The sequence below is a fragment of the Mesoplodon mirus genome (assembly GCF_964341445.2).
Source record: "Mesoplodon mirus genome assembly, chromosome: 14".
Classification (NCBI taxonomy): domain Eukaryota; kingdom Metazoa; phylum Chordata; class Mammalia; order Artiodactyla; family Ziphiidae; genus Mesoplodon; species Mesoplodon mirus.
Genome location: NC_138990.1, coordinates 45221530 through 45243583, shown reverse-complemented (window position 1 = coordinate 45243583; position 22054 = coordinate 45221530). Strand labels below are relative to the sequence as shown.

At 45.4% G+C, this 22054-nt stretch overlaps 1 protein-coding gene across 1 annotated transcript in view; it reads right to left on the bottom strand.

Annotated features, from left to right (window-relative positions):
• Positions 1-20531, bottom strand: part of DRC1 (dynein regulatory complex subunit 1) — a 45582-nt gene extending 25051 nt beyond the window's left edge. Inside the window, exons 1-6 of the mRNA XM_082642384.1 lie at positions 19837-20531; positions 9492-9576; positions 4658-4770; positions 2343-2526; positions 1430-1567; positions 327-413 (exon numbers count right to left, since the gene is read on the bottom strand). Of these exons, the coding sequence (XP_082498510.1) occupies positions 327-413; positions 1430-1567; positions 2343-2526; positions 4658-4770; positions 9492-9576; positions 19837-19991 (762 nt within the window). The 5' untranslated portion in view covers positions 19992-20531. The remainder of the gene's footprint in view (positions 1-326; positions 414-1429; positions 1568-2342; positions 2527-4657; positions 4771-9491; positions 9577-19836) is intronic.
• Between the last annotated feature and the right edge of the window lie 1523 nt (positions 20532-22054).

The following is a 22054-nucleotide window of genomic DNA, read 5'->3' as shown; positions in this document are numbered from 1 at the left end:
CAAAAACCCCACACCCTTTAAAATGTGTCTTAAAACATCTTCGTGGGCAGCAAATAGCCATGGTTGGGGGAGACACCCAGGAAATAGAGAGTGGGAGGACTGTGGAAACCACAGCGGGCTGCACGGGTGGTACTGCCCACCACCACGAGAGGGCGCCATCCGCAGTCCCCGCTGGTTAACTGGCAGGTGCAGTCAGGGATGTTGGCCACGGCACTCCTCCCCAAGGTCCAAAAAGGCTAGCAAATTCAGCCACAAGAGGCATCACCCCAGACCCTATGGACCACCCTTGACACCCCTGCCCCCTCCCCCATCGGCCGCCCCCTGACCTCTTTGGCGTTGTGAGCCTGCAGAGCCTGCTCCCATTTCTTCTTATTGCTGGTCAGCAGCTCCTGTCGCTCCACCTCAAATGCTTTCTGCGACCCAGAAGGAAAAGGGCTCTTGTGTCTGTTTTAATTAGGCAGGTCCCACAGCGTCAAAGAAATCTCAGACAACAGCACCAGTGCCACATTGCCACCCACAAAGTCAAATCCAAAGGCAGACTTGCCAAGTTTCATGCAACCAAAGGACTGTGGAATGAGTTGCGTGGAAAGTGTTACGAAATCTATGCTTCACGCGGACTTCACGCGGAGAGGAAACATGCCAGCTGCCCTGTGTCAATTGGATAAGCGAGGCAGGAAGCTGAGGAAAGGCCAGCGCCTTGCAGTCCCAGGGCCAACCCTGGCATGTCTTCAGCCGGGACTCGGGTTAGAGCATTGCTATGGCTGGGGTTCCCATGAAGCAAAGGCAGCGTGGAGCTCACAGAACAGGGGATGGGGTAGACTCAGGAATGCAGAAATAAGTCTGTAATAATCCAAAGAGGCCCCGACCTCTTGGCTCTCTTCCATTTTGGAAAGGTCTGTCTAGATCTCAATCCTTAAGATTTCATTCAAATCCAGAATATTGGTTCCTGGATCCTGTTTGGCACGCCCCTTTCCTCTCCCTCCATCCCTGACTGTCATAAACACAACAAATAAATGGCTCACAAATGCCTGTTGCTTCTGGAGCACTAATCTCCCTCCTCCACTCCTCTTACCCCTCTTTTATTCTCTTTCCAAGTGCTTGTCACACCTGTCAAATGATATACTTAGTAATTTATCCCTATTGTCTAGCTGTCTCCTGCTAGAATACAGGCTTCATCCAGGACTTTGTCCATGGTTGTATCTCCAGCCCCTGGCACAGTGTTTGCCATTTAGTAGACACTTGCATGTTTGCTGGAGGAGTGAGTGTATCAATAAATAAGTCAATGAAATGCTAGAGCAGAGACAGCGATGAGAGGACCAAGACATCTGGGGGCCCTCCCTGGGCGGTTAGGCCACAGGCAGCCACCTCCCAGGGGCCTCCTCCCAGGGGCCTCCCAGGGGCAGAGGGCAGCTTTCTCGCATGCCATCACCTCGATGTGTTGGAGCTCCTGGCGAAAGGTTTTCATCACATTTTTCACCTGTTCTTCCATCCTCTCCAGGAGCAGGCAGATGTCACCCGACTGTTTCTTCAAATCCTTCACGTACTGGCCATCCTTTGTATTTAACTCCTAGAGAAGAGCATGCCAAAGGTTGGGGCTTCCCCGGTGGCGCAGTGGTTCAGAGTCTGCCTGCCGATGCAGGGGACACGGGTTCGTGCCCCGGTCCGGGAAGATCCCACATGCCGCGGAGCGGCTGGGCCTGTGAGCCATGGCCGCTGAGCCTGCATGTCTCCGCAGCGGGAGAGGCCACAGCAGTGAGAGGCCCGCGTACTGAAAAAAAAAACGTTGGTCATCAACTGAGACAGAAGCCAGAAGTTGCCAGCCACGTCTCACCCCATGGGTGGCGGGGGGGACCCCTCCCATCAGCATCAGGCGCTAGGAATTATAACTGCACAAAGGGAAGGTGCCCGGGAGAGGCTGGGAGGGCCTGGGAGAAACACGGGTGTCTGGAGGCCATGGGCTCAGCTCGGGGCAAAGCCTCAACGAGCAGCGCAGGATCAGACCCCTCAATGACTACTTGTTGCAAATCTCCCTGCAGCCTCCCAGAAAGCCCAGGGTGCTTCAGCTAATCAATGAACAATATCCTGTGATAAGCCATAATGGAAAAGAACATGAAAGAGAATGTATATATATGTATAACTGAGTCACTTTGCTGTACAGCAGTAATTAACACAACATTGTAATTCAACCATACTTCAATACAAAATAGATTTTAAAAAAGTGTATTGCCTGAGCTATATCGCATTCTGGGTAACAAGTAAAGCCTCCGCCTTTCTCCATTCAGGAGAAGCTAACATCCCCCAGCTCCATCCCCGGCAGCCAGGACCGAGGGCCGGGCTCTTGCCTGCTGTAACTCGCTGATCAGCTTGTTCTTATCTTCTATCAGCCCAGCGCAGTGCACCTGCTGGGTGTTGAGCATTTCCCACAGCTCCTGGGGGATTCTCTTCTGTTTGCCCTCCTCCCACTTCACGGTGATCTCATCAAATTTGTCCTGACTGGTCTTGACCTCGTTCTCCAGCTTTTCAAGTCTGCAAATACAAACAGCCCAGCTCCTGAGGCTGCCTTCCAAGAAAGCAGGCTGGTTCTCTAGGGTCTGTAAAACAGGCCCGGGTACCCAGCTCTGCCTGAAAACCAAACCGGGCTCTGAGAAATCTTCTTTTAGTTTAATGCTTGACTCTAAGTAACTGAGACCGAATAAACAAAGTGACACATAACAAAAATGGATCAACATTAAGGCTGTACACACACACACACACACACACACACAGATCAAGAGTCAATTTGTCACATACTTCTGAGTAAGATGGTGACAAACAGTAGTTAACCACTTGGTCACAAGTCCCATAGCTTGTGTTCAAATACTGATTCTGCTACTTGGCTCTCAACTTTAGAGAAATTGCTTAACTTCTGCAGGCCCCATTTTTCTCATCTGTAGAATAGAGAGGACGAAATGATCAACCGTTGACTTAAAAAAAATGCACAACATAAGAGTTGTGAGTTAAGTTTTATTTGGGGCAAAATGAGGACTGCAGCCAGACAGAGTTTGCAGACAGAGTTTCAGATAACTCTGAGAAACTGCCCCTGGGAGGCGCTGGGAGGAGCCGGGGTAAATAGGAGTTTAGCAGGTAGTTGGGAACGTCAAGAGATTATTGTTAAAGGAAACCAGATATCTCAAGTTAAGGAATTTAGCGCTTTTCTATGGGAAGATGCAAGAGTCTGGGCTCACTCATATCATTCCTGTGATGTGCACCTCAGCTATCTGGGGCCAGTATCCTGTGTTTTCACATCCTGAGTTTCCTCAGGGCTCACTGCAGGGAGTGGCTGCAGTCTGACGGCTGCTAGATGGCAGGTATTCTTTTCAACCCTGAGTCTCCTCAGGGCTCACTGGCTCACGCTGGAGGACTGCAATCGTTGATGACTGTGACATCCTTTGTTTATTGATATGGCAGGAAATATTCCATTTATAAATATTCCACTTATCACTACCTTCCTATGGCTGTTGTCAGGATTAAATAAAATTATTCCCAGCACAGTAGTCACTTAAATGGCACTCATTATTTTTTACTATTGACGTGACCTCAACTGTCTGGCCATTCCTCTCCCAAATTATCAAAAAATGACCAGTGGAACATACAAAAAGGAAAACTCCACCATTAGTAATGGAAAATAGAGATGATCTCCCAGAATTCCAGAAATTCCAAAGAAACCATGTGATGGAGAACACTGAGGATGGGGCTGGATAGAAGGAGGTATTAGGGCTGAGATGTGAGGCCCCTTCTGAGAACAGAGGGGCCATGACATATGCCTGCAACCCTCTCCCAACTTTAACAGACTGTCCTTCTATGAGACTGTCTCCAAACGAGGGTTCAAACTCCCTTAAGGACAAGAATCACAACATAATTATCTTATGATCCCCTCTCTCCTTCCCACCTTCCAAGCTAGGGCACATAGTACATCTTATAATTCAATTAACTTTTTTTTGCTAAAAAATGAGAAACAGCTGTCAGATTATCTTTCCAGAACCCACATTTATCTTGTAACTCTGCCACTCGCGACCTTCCATTTTTCCTCAGTGACTGCAGGAGAAGTCTAACTCCTCATCAGGGCCCTCAGGGAGTTTCTGCAGCTGTCCCTGCCAATTCAGTCCCTGGTACAAGCCATGACAGGCAGTGGGAAGATTCAAGAATAAATTATATCTTGGTGACACTAGTAAAGTTGCTGGTGGGGAGAACTACTTATGTTGAACAACTGAAAATATTGTTGTTAAAATTGTACTGTGGTGGGCTTCCCTGGTGGCGCAGTGGTTGAGAGTCCCCTGCCAATGCAGGGGACACAGGTTCGTGCCCCGGTCCGGGAAGATCCCACATGCCGCGGAGCGGCTGGGCCCGTGAGCCATGGCCGCTGGGCCTGCGCGTCCGGAGCCTGTGCTCCTCAACGGGAGAGGCCCGCGTACCACAAAAAAAAAAAAGAAGAAGGTAATACTTGAGGAAGGAGGAGGGAAGCAACGAGGGAGGGAGAGAAGGAAAGAAAGAAGGAGGGAGGATTCGTAAGGGGCAAGAAGTGGATTCTACTAGACTAGGTTTGACAAAGACAGGGAGAATTTGAGGACCCAGAGAGGAGATACATCACTGAAGAGCCAGGGTGGGTCCTCACCCTCACCTCTGACGCTTTAGCTCCTCTTCCTCGGCTCTCCTGTGGATCTCTCTGATATCTGCAGCTACCTGGATATTTGTCACCAACTCAGTGCCACAGAGCAGCAGTTTAGCCAATTTCTGAAAACAAATAAGAATTTATAAAGTTAGAAACATTTGCACAACTGTCTGTAGGTGTTCAGTCCAACCAAGCAGGAATTAAAAGCTACCTTAAGGGACTTCCCTGGTGGTCCAGTGGTAAAGAATCTGCCTTCCAATGCTGGGGATGTGGGTTCGATCCCTGATCGGGGAACTGAGATCCCACATGCTGTGGAGAAACTAAGCCCATGCGCCTCAACTAGAGAGCCCGTGTGCTGCAAACTACAGAACCCATGCGCTCTGGAGCCCACGCCACAGCTAGGGAGAGAAAACTCACACGCCACAACTAGAGAGAAGCCCACATGCTGCAACTAAGACCCGACACAGGCAAAAATAAAAAAATAAAAAATAAATATTTTTTAAAAACTACCTTAAGACTTTAAAGTGTAGCATCCACTTAGCAACCTGTTTCCATCAGGACACTTGTGATGTGATGTTACAGCTTACAATTTAATAGCACTCTGCAATTCTGGATGTACTTTAGTTTATTCTCATTAAAGGAGGGACCACCAGCCTATCAGTACGTGGGCATCCGCTCTGGGTGCATCTCAGCACTTTCCCCAGCAGGCCTCCAAGTGACTGACACTGCCAGGGTCCTTTCTAAGAAGCTCAGTTGGGGATGTGAGACACATAATAATAGTTGTCCTCCAATGTCCATTTCCCCCTCTTCTTTTAATAACAGAACACCCAAATTTTAGCTAGGCATTTGACCTCCCAAAATAGATACATCTCCCAACCTCCTTTGCAGCTAGAATGCAATCTGACCAATAACACATGAGCAGAAGTGTATGTGTCACTTCTGAATTGTGCCTTGAAGGGGAAAGGTGTGCCCTCTGCTGCCTCCTTTTTCTCTGTCTCCCAGGCTGGCATGTGATGCTAAAGTATGACGTGGTGAGCAGACGAAGGCAACCTAAGCAAGGGTGGAATGAGGTGAGGTTCCCAACCTCAAAGGAACACCCATATCAGCCCTGGACTATTTCTGCTCTGAACTAATTATTAAGTGAACCAGAGAAATAAGCTTCTACTTTGTTTAAGCTAATGTTACGTGGAACCTCTTGCTATAGGTGTTCTAATACAGGAGAGAATTGTAGCCGACTGCACTGCCCCCTCCCTCGAAGGACCAGGAATTTTGCTACTGGTACCCCCCTTCTAAATTCCTCTTTGTAAATTTCACATGCAGTACCTTCCCTCCTGAACTTTTGGTGATGTCATGATTTCAAGATGATAAATCCTCTCAAAAAAAGTTCAAGTATCCTTAGGTTATGCCTGAGTTTTTCCAAGTCTGTTTTGGAATTCAAATTTTTCAACTCTCGAATCATTTCTGAATTAGGAACTTATAAATATCTCTGCTCCAGGGAGCCACTGAAATGATCAGAGACTCTATTTCATCTCATTTTTCTAAGGAAATTTTGAAATACAGTTTTAATGAATACAGAACTGAACCTCCACCCAGCTATCCAGGGTACTCCAGGCTTTTTAAAAACAGCTGCAGCTTTATCACTTGTGCCAAATGGTTTTACATGCATAAGGAAGTAATGGCTTTCCTGTAGTTTTCAGCAATTTTCTATTTTCTACTCAGACAATGCGAACATCAGAAATTTCTGAATCAAGTAGTTAAGTCTCAAAGTAAAACTGAAAATGTTACCATCAGATTAACAGACACACCCCTAACATTTTTGAGACCCAGGGTGAGAGTTTAAGTGAAGGTCCACATACCATATATCTAAATATTTAAAAATATAATTCGGTGTAATAAACCACTAAATATGTTCTATCCACCTACCTTGGCACCTTCATAACAATTTATAAGTCCTAGTTTGAATTCAGACTACATATCAGAGTTCCTTTCAGAACTTGCTGGCTAAGGGAGAGCCAGTCTCTGGCCACCACCCTGGAGCCCACCCCATTCTCTTCACACTCCTAGTCCTTCAGATGCAGGCATGTGAATTTCCCAGACCACACATGCGAGCTCCATCTAAACCCCTGGTCATCCCTGAGGCCTTGTCTGCCCTGAGCAGGACAGACCCTGGGAAGAGGTCCATGCAGGCCTTGAAAGTGGGTTCAGAACCATTTGGGCAGGGAATTTGCAGCTCTGTGACACTCAGAGAGTGATCTAATAGGGGCACTTGGGCTCTGAGTAGACTTGAGGCAAGTCCACTTGAGGGGGTGCATCCAGAGGAGAGCCAGAACAAGACACAGGACCCTCCTCATTACCACTTTTATTCAATGGGCTAGAGGGCCTATCTAGTACAATAAGGCAAGAAAAAAAATTTTTAAGGTATCAAAATTGAACAGGAAAAGATAAAACTGTCATTTTCAGATGATTATATATGTAAAAAAAAAAGAAGAAGAACCTACAGGTAAACTATTAGAATTAACAAATGAATTTGACCAGGTTGCTGGATATCAGATCAATATATAAAAACCAATTGTACTTTTACATAATCAACAATGAACAACTATAACTTCAAGAAGTATAGGGACTTCCCTGGTGGTGCAGTGGTTAAGAATCTGCCTGCCAACACAGGGACACAGGTTCGATCCCTGGTCCAGGAAGATCCGACATGCCACGGAGCAACTAAGCCCATGCACCACAACTACTGAGGCCTAGTGCCACAACTACTGAAGCCCGCACTCCCTAGGGCCTGTACTCCACAACAAGAGAAGCCACCGCAATGAGAAGCCCAGGCACCACAACAAAGAGTAGACCCCGCTCGCTGCAACTACAGAAAGCCCGCACGCAGCAGTGAAGACCCAATGCAGCCAAAAATAAATAATAATTAAAAAAAGAAAAAGTATAAAACATTGCTGAGTGAAATTAAAGAATACTTAAATAAAAGGAGGGATAATTTATCCTCACAGATTATAAATCTCTATATTGGTAAGATATTAATTTTTTCCCAAATTGATCTATAGATTCAATCCAATCTCAATTAAAATCCCAGCTGCTTTTTTTTGGTGGAAATTGAGAAGCTAATTCTAAAATTTATATGGAAATGCAAAGGGTCAAGAACAGCCAAGACCATCTTGAAGAGCCACAAAGGTGGAGGACTTACCCTACCAGATATCAAGGACTGTCATGCAGCTACAGTAATTAAAATAGTGTGGAATTGGCATAAAGACAATTGACCAATGGAACAGAATAGAGAATCTAGAAACAAACAAGTATGTTCACCTGATTTGCAACAAAGGTGCATTGCAATGCAGAGGGGAGAGGATGATCTTCCCTCTAAATGGTGCTGGGTTAATTAAAGATCCATTTAGAAAACAATGAACCTTGAGCCCTACTTTTACACCACACGCAAAAATGGATTCCAGATCCATTTTGGTCTAGATTATAGACCAAAATGTAAACAGTAGAACGATGAGGCTTCTAGAAGAAAACATGGAAGAATATCTTTATAAAGTTGGAGTAGACCAAGATTAAACAGGAAACAAACAGAATTATCATTTAAAAAAATGATTGATAAGGCGCAGGACAGGGGCCCCTCCTGCCCAGGTCTTAGGACAGAACTGGTTGTTAATACCTTGATATTGAGAAAGGTAGCATTTTCTTTATACATTTCTCTTCAATAGCCACACTCTTCATGATTTAAGTCCTAAGTGAAAGGAACCTGGGAAAGCTGCTGATGAAAACAACATTATCTCTCTGGTTTAACACTCAATTTGACACTCTAAAATTGAAAATATACTGAACTGTGTATCAGTATTTTCAGGATTATAGCAGTATCTACTACAACAGTATTTTCAAGATTATATATAATACCCTTTTTATCCTACACAGAAACACTCAGAGATCACCAACCTAAGTATAAAGAGGTGATCTGGAACAAGAACCCATAATAGTTCAATATTCTCTCCACTACAATAAAATATTTTATCCTTGATCCAGTACAGCACAGCTTAGTCAATTATTGCTAGATACCTCTATGCTCTATAATAATATTTCAGTACTTTGAAATTTTTTTCTCCCAGTAAATACACTTTAATTTCTGCTAGCAGTGATCTCTCTTCTCCACCTTTATAAATCCCATTTAACTTTTCTAAGACCCAGCTCAAACCCCACTTTCTCCGTGGAACCTTCCCTGACCAGGCCGTCTGGGTGAGCTCTTTCCCATATCTCAACGCCCACGGTGTCACTGTGCATGCAATTAATTAAGTAAACGCGGCGCTGTGCCAGTTCCGGCGCGCTGCTTTGAACTACTGTTTCTCCCTCTTGCGCCTCTCCCTCCAAGTCCTTTATTCATGTCTCAGGAGCCCTGTCATCGCCACGGGAGCGAGATCAAAGACTTCCTTTTAGAGTTTATTGGGTACAAGCTCTGCCCTACTCCACAGCTACTCCAAGAGGCCCTCGCTCTCCTAGAACTTACAGTTCCACTGGGGACACCGCACGCACACACATCTTCGAAAAGTCATACAAGGCAGAAAAGTATCTAAAATGAAACGAATAGTACAGACGGGAAGTCAAAGAGTTCAACCTGCGCCGCGGAGGAATTCGTGGAAGAGTTGGGAAGTGAGATGGGATTGAAGTCTGCGAAGGTAGCCTGAGGAAAGGACAGGGGAAAGGGGGAAGGGAGAGGACAGGAGGGAAGAAGAGGGGAGGAGCGGGGCTTGGCATTGCAGCCCACCAAAGGCACAGCACAGGAAGAGCAAAGCCCCAGTCCCACAGGACAGTCGCGACCCAGTTACTCGCCAGTACCTACCAGTCTGCTTTCTTCTTTCTGTTTGTAGCTCTTGCTTTGATCTTTCTCACTCTCCTTCTCGTCCAGATATTCTCCAAGCGCTTCCCTGTGATGGAAAAAAGTAGAGAAACTGAAGTTACTTCTAGTACTTAGAGTCTATATTTTAAAAGTTCATAGTACATCACAGTATATACAAAAATACAGTCTATATGGATAAAAATTTGAATACTAAAAAAACACAATCGTAAAAACACTAGAATTAAATACAGGAGAGAATCTCTATTAGAGTAAGATCAAAGTTAGAAAAAAAAGTGAAAGGTTTTAACTTCCTAAAATTTAAACAGTTTGGGAGTTCCCTGGTGGTCCAATGGTTAGGACTCAGCCCTTTCACTGCCTTGGGCTGGGGTTCAATCCCTGGTGGGGGAACTAAGATCCCACAAGCCACGTGTTGTGGCCCCCCAAAATTAAACATTTTATCCTTGAAAGTCAAGGGATAAACTGGTAAAAGATATTTGACCAACTTCTGCTCTAAAATAGAATGGGATCCTTCAAATCCGTACAGAAAAGACAAAATACCATTAACACAACATTGTAAATCAACTAGACTTAAATTTTAAAAAAGTTAAATTAATTTTTTTTAAAGACAAAATACCAAATAGGAAACTTGGCAAAGGATGTGAACAAGCAGTTTACAGAAGAAATACAAATGGCAAATAGACATTTGAAGATATGTTCAACTTCACATATAACCAGAGAAATGAAATTGAAAACCCTGTGAGGTATCCTCATTCTCCTATCAAGAGAAAAGATTTAAAAGTTGATAGTATCCGGTGGGGCAGAGGGTGTGGGTGACCATTGATTCATACTCCATGGGTGGGAACGTGAAGGGTCACAGCCCATCCAAAAGGCAACTTGGCAAGACTTTTCCAAAACTTACACGGGCCTCCCGTCGGACCGAACCTTTACGAACTTTCCACAGAAAGCTTTCACAAGTTCAAAAAGAAATATGCACAAGAATGATTACTGCAGCACTCTCTCTACTAGCGGGAACGTGGAAACATTCTACATACATATTAATAGTTGCCTGTTTAAATAACTTGTGAGGCAACAATACAAGAAAATATATTGTAGCCTATTAAAAAAAAATGATGTGCTATCTAGCAGCACAGAAAGATGTCCACAATATGTAAGTAAAAAGAGCCAGCTGTAGAACAATATGTAAAGTATAATATAGATTTTCTTCTTAAAATAGGCTTATATACATATGCACAGGAAAAATCTTGGAAGGATTTATGACAAACAGATGACAGTAATTATTTAAGGAAAGAGAACTTTACTGAGGACTTATAGTCTCTACATTTTTCTATTGCATGAATTTTATAAATAGCGCATATGTGTGTATGTGTTAATCAGAAAATAAGACCAAAGATGACGGGGGAAAGATAAGGTTCCAGATTCTGCGCTTCTTTGGAGGAGGCACGGGGGAATGACCCCACCAATACCCACCCCACTTACATCGTGGAGGTCCGCTGTCTCCTCTGGCACACAGCGGCCATGAGGATTCCCAGTTCTGCCTTAAGAAAAATGAAGCCATCCTCTTATGTCTTCAACCATGGTGAACAAGCAGATCCCTTTCTTGACTCTTCATTCTTCCTTGACTTTTTCTCTCCCTGACTTCCATCTCCCTTCCCTTTTTTTTTTCCGGTACGCGGGCCTCTCACTGTTGTGGCCTCTCCCGTTGCGGAGCACAGGCTCCGGAAGCGCAGGCTCAGCGGCCATGGCTCACTGACCCAGCCGCTCTGCGGCATGTGGGATCTTCCCAGACCGGGGCACGAACCCGTGTCCCCTACATCGGCAGGCGGACTCTCAACCACTGCGCCACCAGGGAAGCCCTCATCTCCCTTCCCTTTGTTCAAAGGTCAGCACAGCCCTACATCGTGCTACACCATTTTTGAGAGCTGGAATTGAGTTAGCACCCCTCACCCCACTCCCAATCCAACTGAAACTCTTTTCTTGTCATTTCATTCACTTCCATACTCTTATTGAAGCTACTCATTGCCCTTACTGAGAAAACGATTTGTTTCATTCTACTCAGGGCTTCAGATATTGCCAAGCTAATGGTGTTCTCATTACCATCCAAAACACACTCATTCACCTGACTTGCTACTTTGACCACCAATTAATTACCACCTCTGTCTAAATAATCCTTCCAACTACTTCCTGGAGCAAAGACCTGTGCTTCAGAAAGAAAAATAACTATGCTACACATTCTTATCATCTAGTTTCAGCTTTAATCCCATTGCTGCCTTTTACTTATCATTTCCGACTGCCTAGCACCACACTGTCCAATATGATAGCCACTAACCCCATGTGGCTCTTGAGCACTTGAAATGTGGCTGATCCAAACTGAAATGTGCTTTGAGTGTAAAATATGAACTAGATGGATTTTGAAGACTTTCAATTAAAAAATGCAAAATATCTCAATATGATTTATACTGATTACATGTTAAAATAATATTTTTATATAGTGAGTTCAGCAAAATAAATTACAAAATTTAATTTCACCTGTTCTATTTTTTTTTTTTTTTTTTTTGCTGTACGCGGGCCTCTCACTGCTGTGGCCTCTCCCGTTGCGGAGCACAGGCTCCGGACACACAGGCTCCGCGGCCATGGCTCGCAGGCCCAGCCGCTCCGCGGCATGTGGGATCTTCCGGGATCGGGGCACGAACCCGTGTCCCCTGCATCGGCAGGCGGACTCTCAACCACTGCGCCACCAGGGAAGCCCCCTGTTCTATTTTTTTAATGTGGATGCTAATTTACGTATTGTATTTCTCTTGGTCGGTGCTGACCTATCATATTCCCTAAAGGTGCCATCGCAGACTTCTCTCTCCTCAGGTTTGAGCTGGATCCCTCTTTTGGGAAACTGCTTCCCCACCACTGCCACCCAAATGGTCTCAATGGGAGCTGCCATCTTGAATAACCATACCTCCAGACAAGTCAGAGTCCTTTCTCAGGACTTAAAAAATTGAAATGGAAGTGATTGTTTGGCTGGGTTTAGAGCTCCAGGTTGAAAATCATTTTTCTTTAGAACTTTGAGGGCATTGCTCATTGTCTTCTGGTGTCCACTGTTGCTATTTACGAAACCAGATGTCATCCGGTTTCTTAATCCTTTCTTTGTATGTGAGAGTTGTCATTACTGTTGTCATCGTTGTTCACTCTGGAAGCTTGTAGGACCCTTCCTTTGGTTCTTGGTGTTCTGAGCATGCTCAGTGGTGTGCCTGGGGTGGGTCTACTTTCATTCATTGTGCTGTCAGGTGGGCCCTTTCAACCAGGGAACTCATGATCTTCAGTTCTGAAAAATGTTCTTGAATTCTTTCAGTGATCATTTCCACCCTTCTGTTTACTCTCTCCTTTCTTTCTGGATCTAGAAAGCAGATACTAGATCTCCTGGACTAGTCCTCTAATTTTTAAAAAATCTTTTTCTCTACTAGTTTCTTTTTCCTTTTCGTTCTATGTCCCAGGCAATTCCATTACCTTTACTTCCCAACCCTTCTACTGCTTCCCATTTCGACCTTATTTTTAATTTCCAAGAGCTCTGTTTTGATCTCTAGATTATTTTAATAGCATCCTATTCTTGTTTCACGTTTGCAATTATCTTTTCTTTTTTCTCTGAGGATCCTTCTTTTTTTTTTAATTTTATTTATTTTTGGCTGTGTTGGGTCTTCATTGCGGTGTGCGGGCTTCTCACTGTGGTGGCTTCTCTTGTTGCGGAGCACGGGCTCTAGGTGCACAGGCTTCAGTAGTTGTGGTGCATGGGTTTTAGAGCACAGGCTCAGTAGTTGTGGCGCACAGGCTTAGTTGCTCCACGGCATGTGGGATCTTCCCAGACCAGGGATCGAACCCGTGTCTACTGCATTAACAGGCAGATTCTTTTTTTTTTTTTTTAACATCTTTATTGGAGTATATTTGCTTTACATTGTTGTGTTAACAAAGTGAATCAGCTATATGTATACATATATTCCCATATCCCCTCCCTCTTGCGTCTCCCTCCCACCTTCCCTGTCCCACCCCTCTAAGTGGTCACAAAGCACCAAGCTGATCTCCCTGTGCTATGCAGCTGCTTCCCACTAGCTATCTATTTCACATTTGGTAGTGTATATATGTCAATGCCACTCTCTCGCTTTGTCCCAGCTTACCCTTCCCCCTCCCCGTGTCCTCAAGTCCATTATCTACGCCGGCATCTTCATTCCTGTCCTGCCCCTAGGTTCTTCAGAGCCATTTTTTTTTTTAGATTCCATATATATGTGTTAGCATACAGTATTTGTTTTCCTTTTTCTGACTTACTTCACTCTGTATGACAGACTCTAGGTCCATACACCTCACTACAAATAACTCAATTTCATTTCTTTTTATGGCTGAGTAATATTCCATTGTATATATGGGCCACATCTTCTTTATCCATTCATCTGTTGATGGACACTTAGGTTGCTTCCATGTCCTGGCTATTGTAAATAGAGCTGCAGTGAACTTTGTGGTGCATGACTCTTTTTGAATTATGGCTTTCTCAGGGTATATGCCCAGTAGTGGGATTGCTGGGTTGTATGGTAGTTCTATTTTTAGTTTTTTAAGGAACCTCCATACTGTTCTCCATAGTGGTTGTATCAATTTACATTCCCACCAACGGTGCAAGAGGGTTCCCTTTTCTCCACACCCTCTCCAGCATTTATTGTTTGTAGATTTTTTGATGACAGCCATTCTGACTGGTGTGAGGTGATACCTCATTGTAGTTTTGATTTGCATTTCTCTAATGATTAGCAATGTTGAGCATTCTTTCATGTGTTTGTTGGCGATCTGTATATCTTCTTCTGAGGATCTTAATGACAGTCATTTTTTCCTTTTTTCTTTCTTTTCTTTTCTTTTTAATTTTTTGGCCGTGCTGCACAGCATGCGAGATCTTAGTTCACCGACCGGGGATCGAACCCTGCATTGGAAGCATGGAGTCTTAACCACTGGACTGCCACAGAAGTCCCTTTTTAATTGAAGTAAAATTGGTATATAACATTATATAAGTTTCAAGTGTACTTAAAGACAGTCTTTTCGTTGTGTTTTGTTGTTTTCTTCCTACATGGTCTCAATTTCCTCTAAGTTGCTTTTTTCTGTTTATTCATTTTGGTGTCTACCTTTCACCTTAAAGACTTTCTTCAGACGTCTCGAAATCCTTGGCTACCTTTCCATGCTAAGACGAAAAAGCTTATGAAAGTGCTGAGTGCAAGGGTGTGGTATAATAGCTGTGAACTTCAGTGCAGGACAATCTACCTGAACCATTTCCTGGGCAAACCTGATTTCAGTGTCGTTAAGTCCCTCTTTCTGGGCCGGTCAGATTCTGCAGAGAGATTTCTCCAGTCTCCTGCCTGCAACAGGCAGGTCCTGCCAGCATTCCAGGAAGGGGGAGGGGGAGGCGCTCAGCTCCAGTGTGCATGTGTCCGTGGAATCCCCTTGCTTTTAGTACCATGTCCTTGCCTCCTCTCTGTCCAGCATCCCCCAAACCACTCATCCTCCATTTTACTTTCTCCAAACCTCCGGTCAACTGTGCAAAGTGAGAGAAAGGTTCTTGACATCTATTAATTTTCCAACCAATTCTTATTTTAGTTCCCTCTTCACTCCTATCCAGATAAACCTGATGCTGCCTTTTGGAGATTTATTGCAGAGGAAATCAAGGGGGCTCTGAGCTTTCCTCACTACTAGTTTATATTTCCATATTCTTGAATCTGCTAAGCCATTTACCATCTGTCTATATACGTCCCAGCTTCCAAAATGTTGTTGCTATTGAGTCCCCCTGTTTTGCTTGACTTTGTGGGTTTATATCGTTTTTACTTAATCCCTTTAAATCTCTCTCTCTCTCTTTTTTTTTTTTTTTTTTTTGCGGTACGTGGGGCTCTCACTGTTGTGGCCTCTCCTGTTGCGGAGCACAGGAGAGATCTCATTTTTGATAGAGATCCTAGGTAAATGCATGTGTTCTATCCACCATCTTGACTCAGAAGTGACATCTCTCAGGAATTTGAAATGTCAACTGAAAAACTAGAGATTGAGAGTTTGGGGTACTTTAGCCATTAATCTTATTCTTTATCTTCATATGACACTTAATTCTGTTAACAGCTTCCCCTCTAAAACTACACCTCAATGACCCACCAAGGCCTAGGCAGTTAGGGCAGTGAGCACCATAGGCAATCAAGGAGCCCAAGGCTAATTTTAAAACAACACAACTGACTAAAGTCAGTCTGTTTTTTATTATCACCCTGTGCCAGCAACAAAACAATTCATAAAACACTCCTTTCTGAAAAATCTTTTGTTAATCTAAGTTCCAAAAAATTGCTGCAGTACTGTCGATTTTTAAATCTTTTTTTTTTTACTTTATGTGGGTTTAAAATTTTTTTTTATTTATTTTTGGCTGCGTTGGGTCTTAGTTGCTGCATTCGGGCTTTCTCTAGTTGCGGCGAGCAGTGGCTTCTCTTGTTGCAGGGCACAGGCTTTAGAAGTGCGGGCTTCAGTAGTTGTGGCATGTGGGCTCAGTAGTTGCAGCAAGTGGACTCTAGAGCACAGGCCCAGTAGTTGTGGCACACGGGCTTAGCTGCTCTGCCGCATGTGGGATCATTGCGGACCAGGGATTGAACCCGTGTCCCCTGCATTGGCAGGCGGATTCTTAACCACTGTGCCACCAGGGAAATCCCTACTATTGTTTTTTAATAATATATATGTAAGCGTCAGTATAGCACCTTTCTATTTCTTATCCTTGAAGAAGGAAGTTAATTTGTAGAACTTGCAATTATACAGTTGGTCTCTGACACACAGACTCAGCTACACGCATGTGTTTTGAGAGCACATTTGAAATGGTTCAGAACTGTCCCAGCTCACTTCAGCGCAGGGCACGTCCACAACCCCCCAGCTACTCTATATCCCAGCAGATTAGGGATTTGACATAAACAACACTAGCCAAGTTATTAGAAACATGAAGAAACGGAACCTGAGTTACCTCTATTCTGTCATTCTATCCACAACTCGTTCTCTAAGTCTTGCGAATTCACTCCTTTGGGAACATTTCTTCATATGCTTTTTTCTTCCTTTTTTTCCCCAAAACACATGTAATTTTTCTTTTGGCCACGTTGTGGGATCTTAGTTCCCCAACCAGGGATCGAACCCAGGCCCTCGGCAGTGAAAGCGCAGAGTCTTAATCACTGGACCACCAGGGAATTCCCCACATGTAATTTAAAAGTATTCATTGGGACTTCCCTGGTGGCGCAGTGGTTAAGAATCCACCTGCCAATGCAGGGGACACGGGTTCGAGCCCTGGTCCGGGATGATCCCACATGCCACGGAGCAACTAAGCCTGTGCGCCACAACTACTGAGCCTGCACTCTAGAGCCTGTGAGCCACAACTACTGAAGCCCGCGCGCCTAGAGCCCGAGATCCACAACAAGAGAAGTCACCACAATGAGAAGCCTGCGCACCGCAATGAAGACCCAACGCAGCCAAAAATAAATAAATAATTTTTAAAAACATATATAAAAGTATTCATCCATTACTTCTTTCTCATTTTGTATTGTAAATTTTATTTTTATTTTTTAAAAAATTACCGGCATGGTAATATAACAAAGTTCAATAAAAGAAAATGTTCATTGTCTGCTTTTCTTTTCAGGCTATTGTTATTATCTGTGTGTTAGAAATTATCTGCTCCAGGCATCAAATTCATTAGGTATGCTACTGCACCTCACTTATTTGTTTTTCTACCAGCCTCAACTGGCCATTCTTTTGTGTGTGTGTGTGCGGTACGTGGGTCTCTCACTGATGTGGCCTCTCCCACCATGGAGCACAGGCTCTGGACACGCAGGCCCAGCAGCCATGGCTCATGGGCCCAGCCGCTCCGCAGCATGTGGGATCTTCCCGGACCGAGGCACGAACCCATGTCCCCTGCATCGGCAGGCGGACTCTCAACCACTGTGCCACCAGGGAAACCCTGGCCATTCTATCTTATTCTCCTTGTCAGCGTTTCCTCTTCCATCAACTTCTAAATGCTGGGCTTTCTTAGGACTTAGCCATGAACACTTTTCTCATCCCTTTCTAATCCTCTTTCCCAGTGTAATTTAATTCATTCCTATGGTTTAAAATACAATCATAATGCTGCTGACTCTTTGTACTGGTCCCTCTAATCCAGATCTCTTCTGAGTTTAAGACCCATACCCAACTGCCTAGTGGACATCTCAATTTTAATGTCTTACAAAATTCGACTTCCCTTAGTATGGACAAAACCAAACCTTTGATTTTCAACTCCTGCCTTACTGCCCCCATCACTGTCTTTACCATCTCAATAAAAGGTACTACCATCTATCTACCCAGCTGTTCAAGCCATTCTAGCTTTTCCCCTGCGTTTCATCAGCATGTCCAATCAATCAGTAAATCCAGTCAATTTCAATTCCAAAATATGTCTGGAGTGCATCTGCTTTATCTCCAAACCACTGCCACTAACTAGTTCAGACCAACTTCATCTCTCACCTGGACAAATACAACTGCTTCCTAACTGGACTCCTTACTTTCACTTCTGGCTCCTCCAAACCATTCCCCAAAGAGCAACCAGAGTGATCTTAACATACTTAGAAATTTGAGAAATTCTCACACTAGGTCCTTGGCCTGTGGGTAAGAGCTATCACCATGTGGAAGGTCAAATGGACACTCCGAAACTTCACCCGAGTGCCTAAAAAAGCACTATTGTCAACAGGGGGAGATGGTGGGGATTAGTGTCACCCTTAGGGATCTCAAGGATTTGGGAGTGGTGGTGCCTATCAAATCTCCATTTAATTCACTGGTCTGGTCCCTGCAAAAACTGGATGGATCCAAGATAATAACTGTCAATTACTGCAAGCTCAACCAAGCAGCAGTCCTAATTGCAGCTGACATGCAGGTCGGGTGTCTTTGCTAGAGCAGGTTACTGTGGCCTTAGGGACATGGAATGTAGCCACTGATTGGGCCAAATGCATTATTTTCTACCTCAATCAGGAAAAAGGATCAGGAAGTTCACATTTACATGGAACAGATAATGTATACTCACATAGGCCTCTCACTCACAGAGCCATGTTAACTCTCCTGATCTGTCAAAATATAGTCGGAATAGATCAGGACCATCTGAATATCCCACAGAACATCACATTGATCTATACATCAGGGTTGGCACACATTGGCCTATGGGTCAAATCTGACCCATCTGTTTTTGTAGGGCTCACAAGTGAAGAATGATTTTTACATTTTCAAAAAAAAATTTTTTTAAGATCAAGAGGAATAGGCGGAGCGCAGAGGATTTTTAGGGCACTGAAACTATTCTGTATAATACTGTAATGGTGGAAACATGTCATTATATATCTATCAAGATCCATCAGTTGTAGCAAATGTACCACTCTGGTGGGGAAGGTTGATAGTGGAGGCGGTTATACATGTGTAGGGCTGGGGGTATATGGGAAGTCTCTGTACTTCCACTCAATTTTTCCGTGAACCTAACACTGCTCTAAACTATGAAATTTATTAATTTAGAAAAAAAGATCTAAATATGAGGGATATTTTGTGACACATGAACATTATATGAAATTCAGATTTCAGTGTTCTTTAGTAAAGTTTTATTGGAACCCAGCCACATCACTTTAGGGCCCTTGTGTCCAAAGGCCAGCAGACAAGAAGAGAAGCACCATCTTGGCAGGGCAGCTGACCCTGACCAGCAGGACAAGGTATAAGTGCTGTCACACTGAGAGGGTGTTCAGGGGGTCACGCAAGTTCCCCTTTGTACCCCCTTAAGACAAGGCCACTCCGTCTGTGCATGGACAGGTGCGGCAACCCCGGCCTGAGAACGGTGTGGTTTATCAGCCTCAGAGCCTGCAGGAAAAGGGGTTTGTGTCACACACCCAGATAAGCCACTGAGACCAGCAGAAGTGATAGCCGAGGTCCACTCCATAACTACTTGTGGAAGGAAGGCAGGCTGGGAGGCACGGAGGAAAGAAAGACCTCGGCGGGCAGGTCATGGAGGCCGCCTCTTCAGCGTATGGCCCACAATGCCTGGCGCAGCAGGCTCTCAATGAACATGCCGGAGGGATTATGATTTCCGTCTTTGACTTTACTAGTGTGTTCAATGTTTTAATATCCCATGCTTTGTTTGAACCTTCTGGTAGAAATGTTTTCTATCTTATCAAGAAACAAGGCCGGCTCACACGTAGGGCACGTCGCCCCCTCACCGCAGGGGCTCCGGCCCGGAGAAGCCACCCCCTCATCCCCGCACCGCGTCACCGCACCCTGGGCGCTCCTTGGCGGGACCCGCCCAAACCCAGCTCACCGCCTCCGAGCTTCCAGGCGCGCCGCGATGCGGAGGCGCCGGGCCTGGATCCGCTCCTGAGGGTTATCAGAATGTATCGAGGGTCCGAGAATCGGAGTGGCTAAATGCTCCTTCTCCTTCTCCTCCAGGACCCTCAGGGATCGCGGCGGATTCATGGCAGGTGCCTCCCGCCCCCAGGCAGCTCTGCCTGGACCACCGCCGGACTACCGCCTTGCTGCTATCAACAAGCCGTTGCTAACAAGCCGTTGCCAGGGAAAAACAGTCACCTAATCCGCAACTGGCGTGGTTGCGCGCGCATCCCCTCAGGCTCCGCCCACTGGTGTTCTGAAAGCTATATCCCAGCTTGGGGATTTATTCCTTTCTCCTGCAATTAGGGTAATCCCCACGAAGGCCCGGGGGTATTAACGGAGGCTGGAAGATTTAAGAGCTGCACCAAGTTGTGATTCGTCACTTACTGACCCTGATGATTGATTCTTTTTTTTTTTTTTTTTTTTTTTTTTTTTTGCGGTAGGCGGGCCCCTCACTGTTGTGGCCTCTCCCCTTGCGGAGCACAGGCTCCGGACACGCAGGCTCAGCGGCCATGGCTCACGGGCCCAGCCGCTCCGCGGCATGTGGGATCTTCCCAGACCGGGGCACGAACCCGTGTCCCCTGCATCGGCAGGCGGACTCTCAACCACTGCGCCACCAGGGAAGCCCCTGATGATTGATTCTTCATTCATCAAATAAATATTCCTCAAAATCATATTCATCAAATATAATCGAGTGCCTACTCTATGCCAATCACTGTGCTAGCGCTGAGGATACAAGCGTTGTCCTTTCCTCATGGAGCGGATAGAATAGTACGATCGCTCGGAAAGTTTGAACTAAAGTATACTGTATCCATCTACGCGTCGTCCATTCATTTTTGAGCTCCTATTGATACTTTGTGCATTCGGCCCCTATGTTCTCTAGAATGTATCCATCAAGGAATTGTCTTCTGTAGCGGTTTTCAGTGGGGCTGAAACCTAGGACAATCCCACCATCACCACCTGCAATCACATACTTACAGAAAGAGGAAAATGGTACGGAATGCAGGGGTAGGGGGGAGTGAAAGTTAAGAGCACAGAAGCACAATTAAACTTTTGAGGAGTCCCTTGAGAGGCACTATTTCCTGGGCGTTTTTTTGTGTGTGTCGCATTGCCAACGAAAAATTCACAGTGTTCTTACTGAGAATTAAAATCCTTTCGAAAACAAGCTGGATAACATTTGGCAGAACCCTATCCCACTGGCCTGAGGTTAACTCGGGAAAGGGCACTGGAGTAGTAAGAAAATGCAGGTCCTAATCCTAGACCGGCCCTGCAACCTTAGGTATGCCACAACTCCTTGACCGTTTTCTCAGCTATACTGCCTGCCTACTCAAATCACAGGCAATTGTGAGGCCAAAGAAGATAACCGCGTTGTGAATAAGACCTACCCAGAGGCAAATGGAGTTTTCTTTTTTCTTTTTTGCTTTCTTCATGAGCCTTTACTGGGTGTTCTGGGGGCAAGGGAGAGGTCCAGCCTCATAGAAATGGGGGGGGGGTGGTCTCAGGATGAACTGCTGGACTCCGTGATGCTCTTGGAATAAGTCACATCTTTACGTAGCCGCTGGGGGGGGACCTCCTTTGGGTCTCTGGGGTTCTGATTCCTCTCCCCACTTCAAGGAACCCTCTTGGCCTTGGCTGCCCAGAGGAGCCTGGTCCAGGAGGGACTCCAACTGCAGAGATGGGGTGACTGGGCCTGGGGCTGGGGCAAGATTTGGGAGCCAGATGCCGCTTGGGGGTGGGGAGCCGGGGGAGAGAGATGGAATGGAAGCTTTGGCCCTTCTGATTCTTGCTGGGGATGTCCAGCACCTTCCCCTCCACAGGCCATGCCTCACTCTTCCTTGGGGCCCTCCGGGGCTGATATAGGGCATTGCTGTGGAGTGGATTCCCTGCGTCTCTGTTCCGGCAGCGGCGGCGGTCCCAGAACCGGGCGCCCAGATCAAAAGCAGCCATGGCCACGGCCCCTGGTCACCAGCAGCGCGGAGAGTCCTGGGGAGGCTGTGGTGGTTTGTGGTCGGTCTGACTGGGGGCGGGGCACGGTGGGGGGGAGGGCGGGGCTGGAGGTGGGATCGGAATTTTCAATTAATTTTTCCAAGTATACAAGTGGTAGGGAGATTTAGGAGTGCCAAAATCTTGGAGCAGTCAAGAGCCCAACA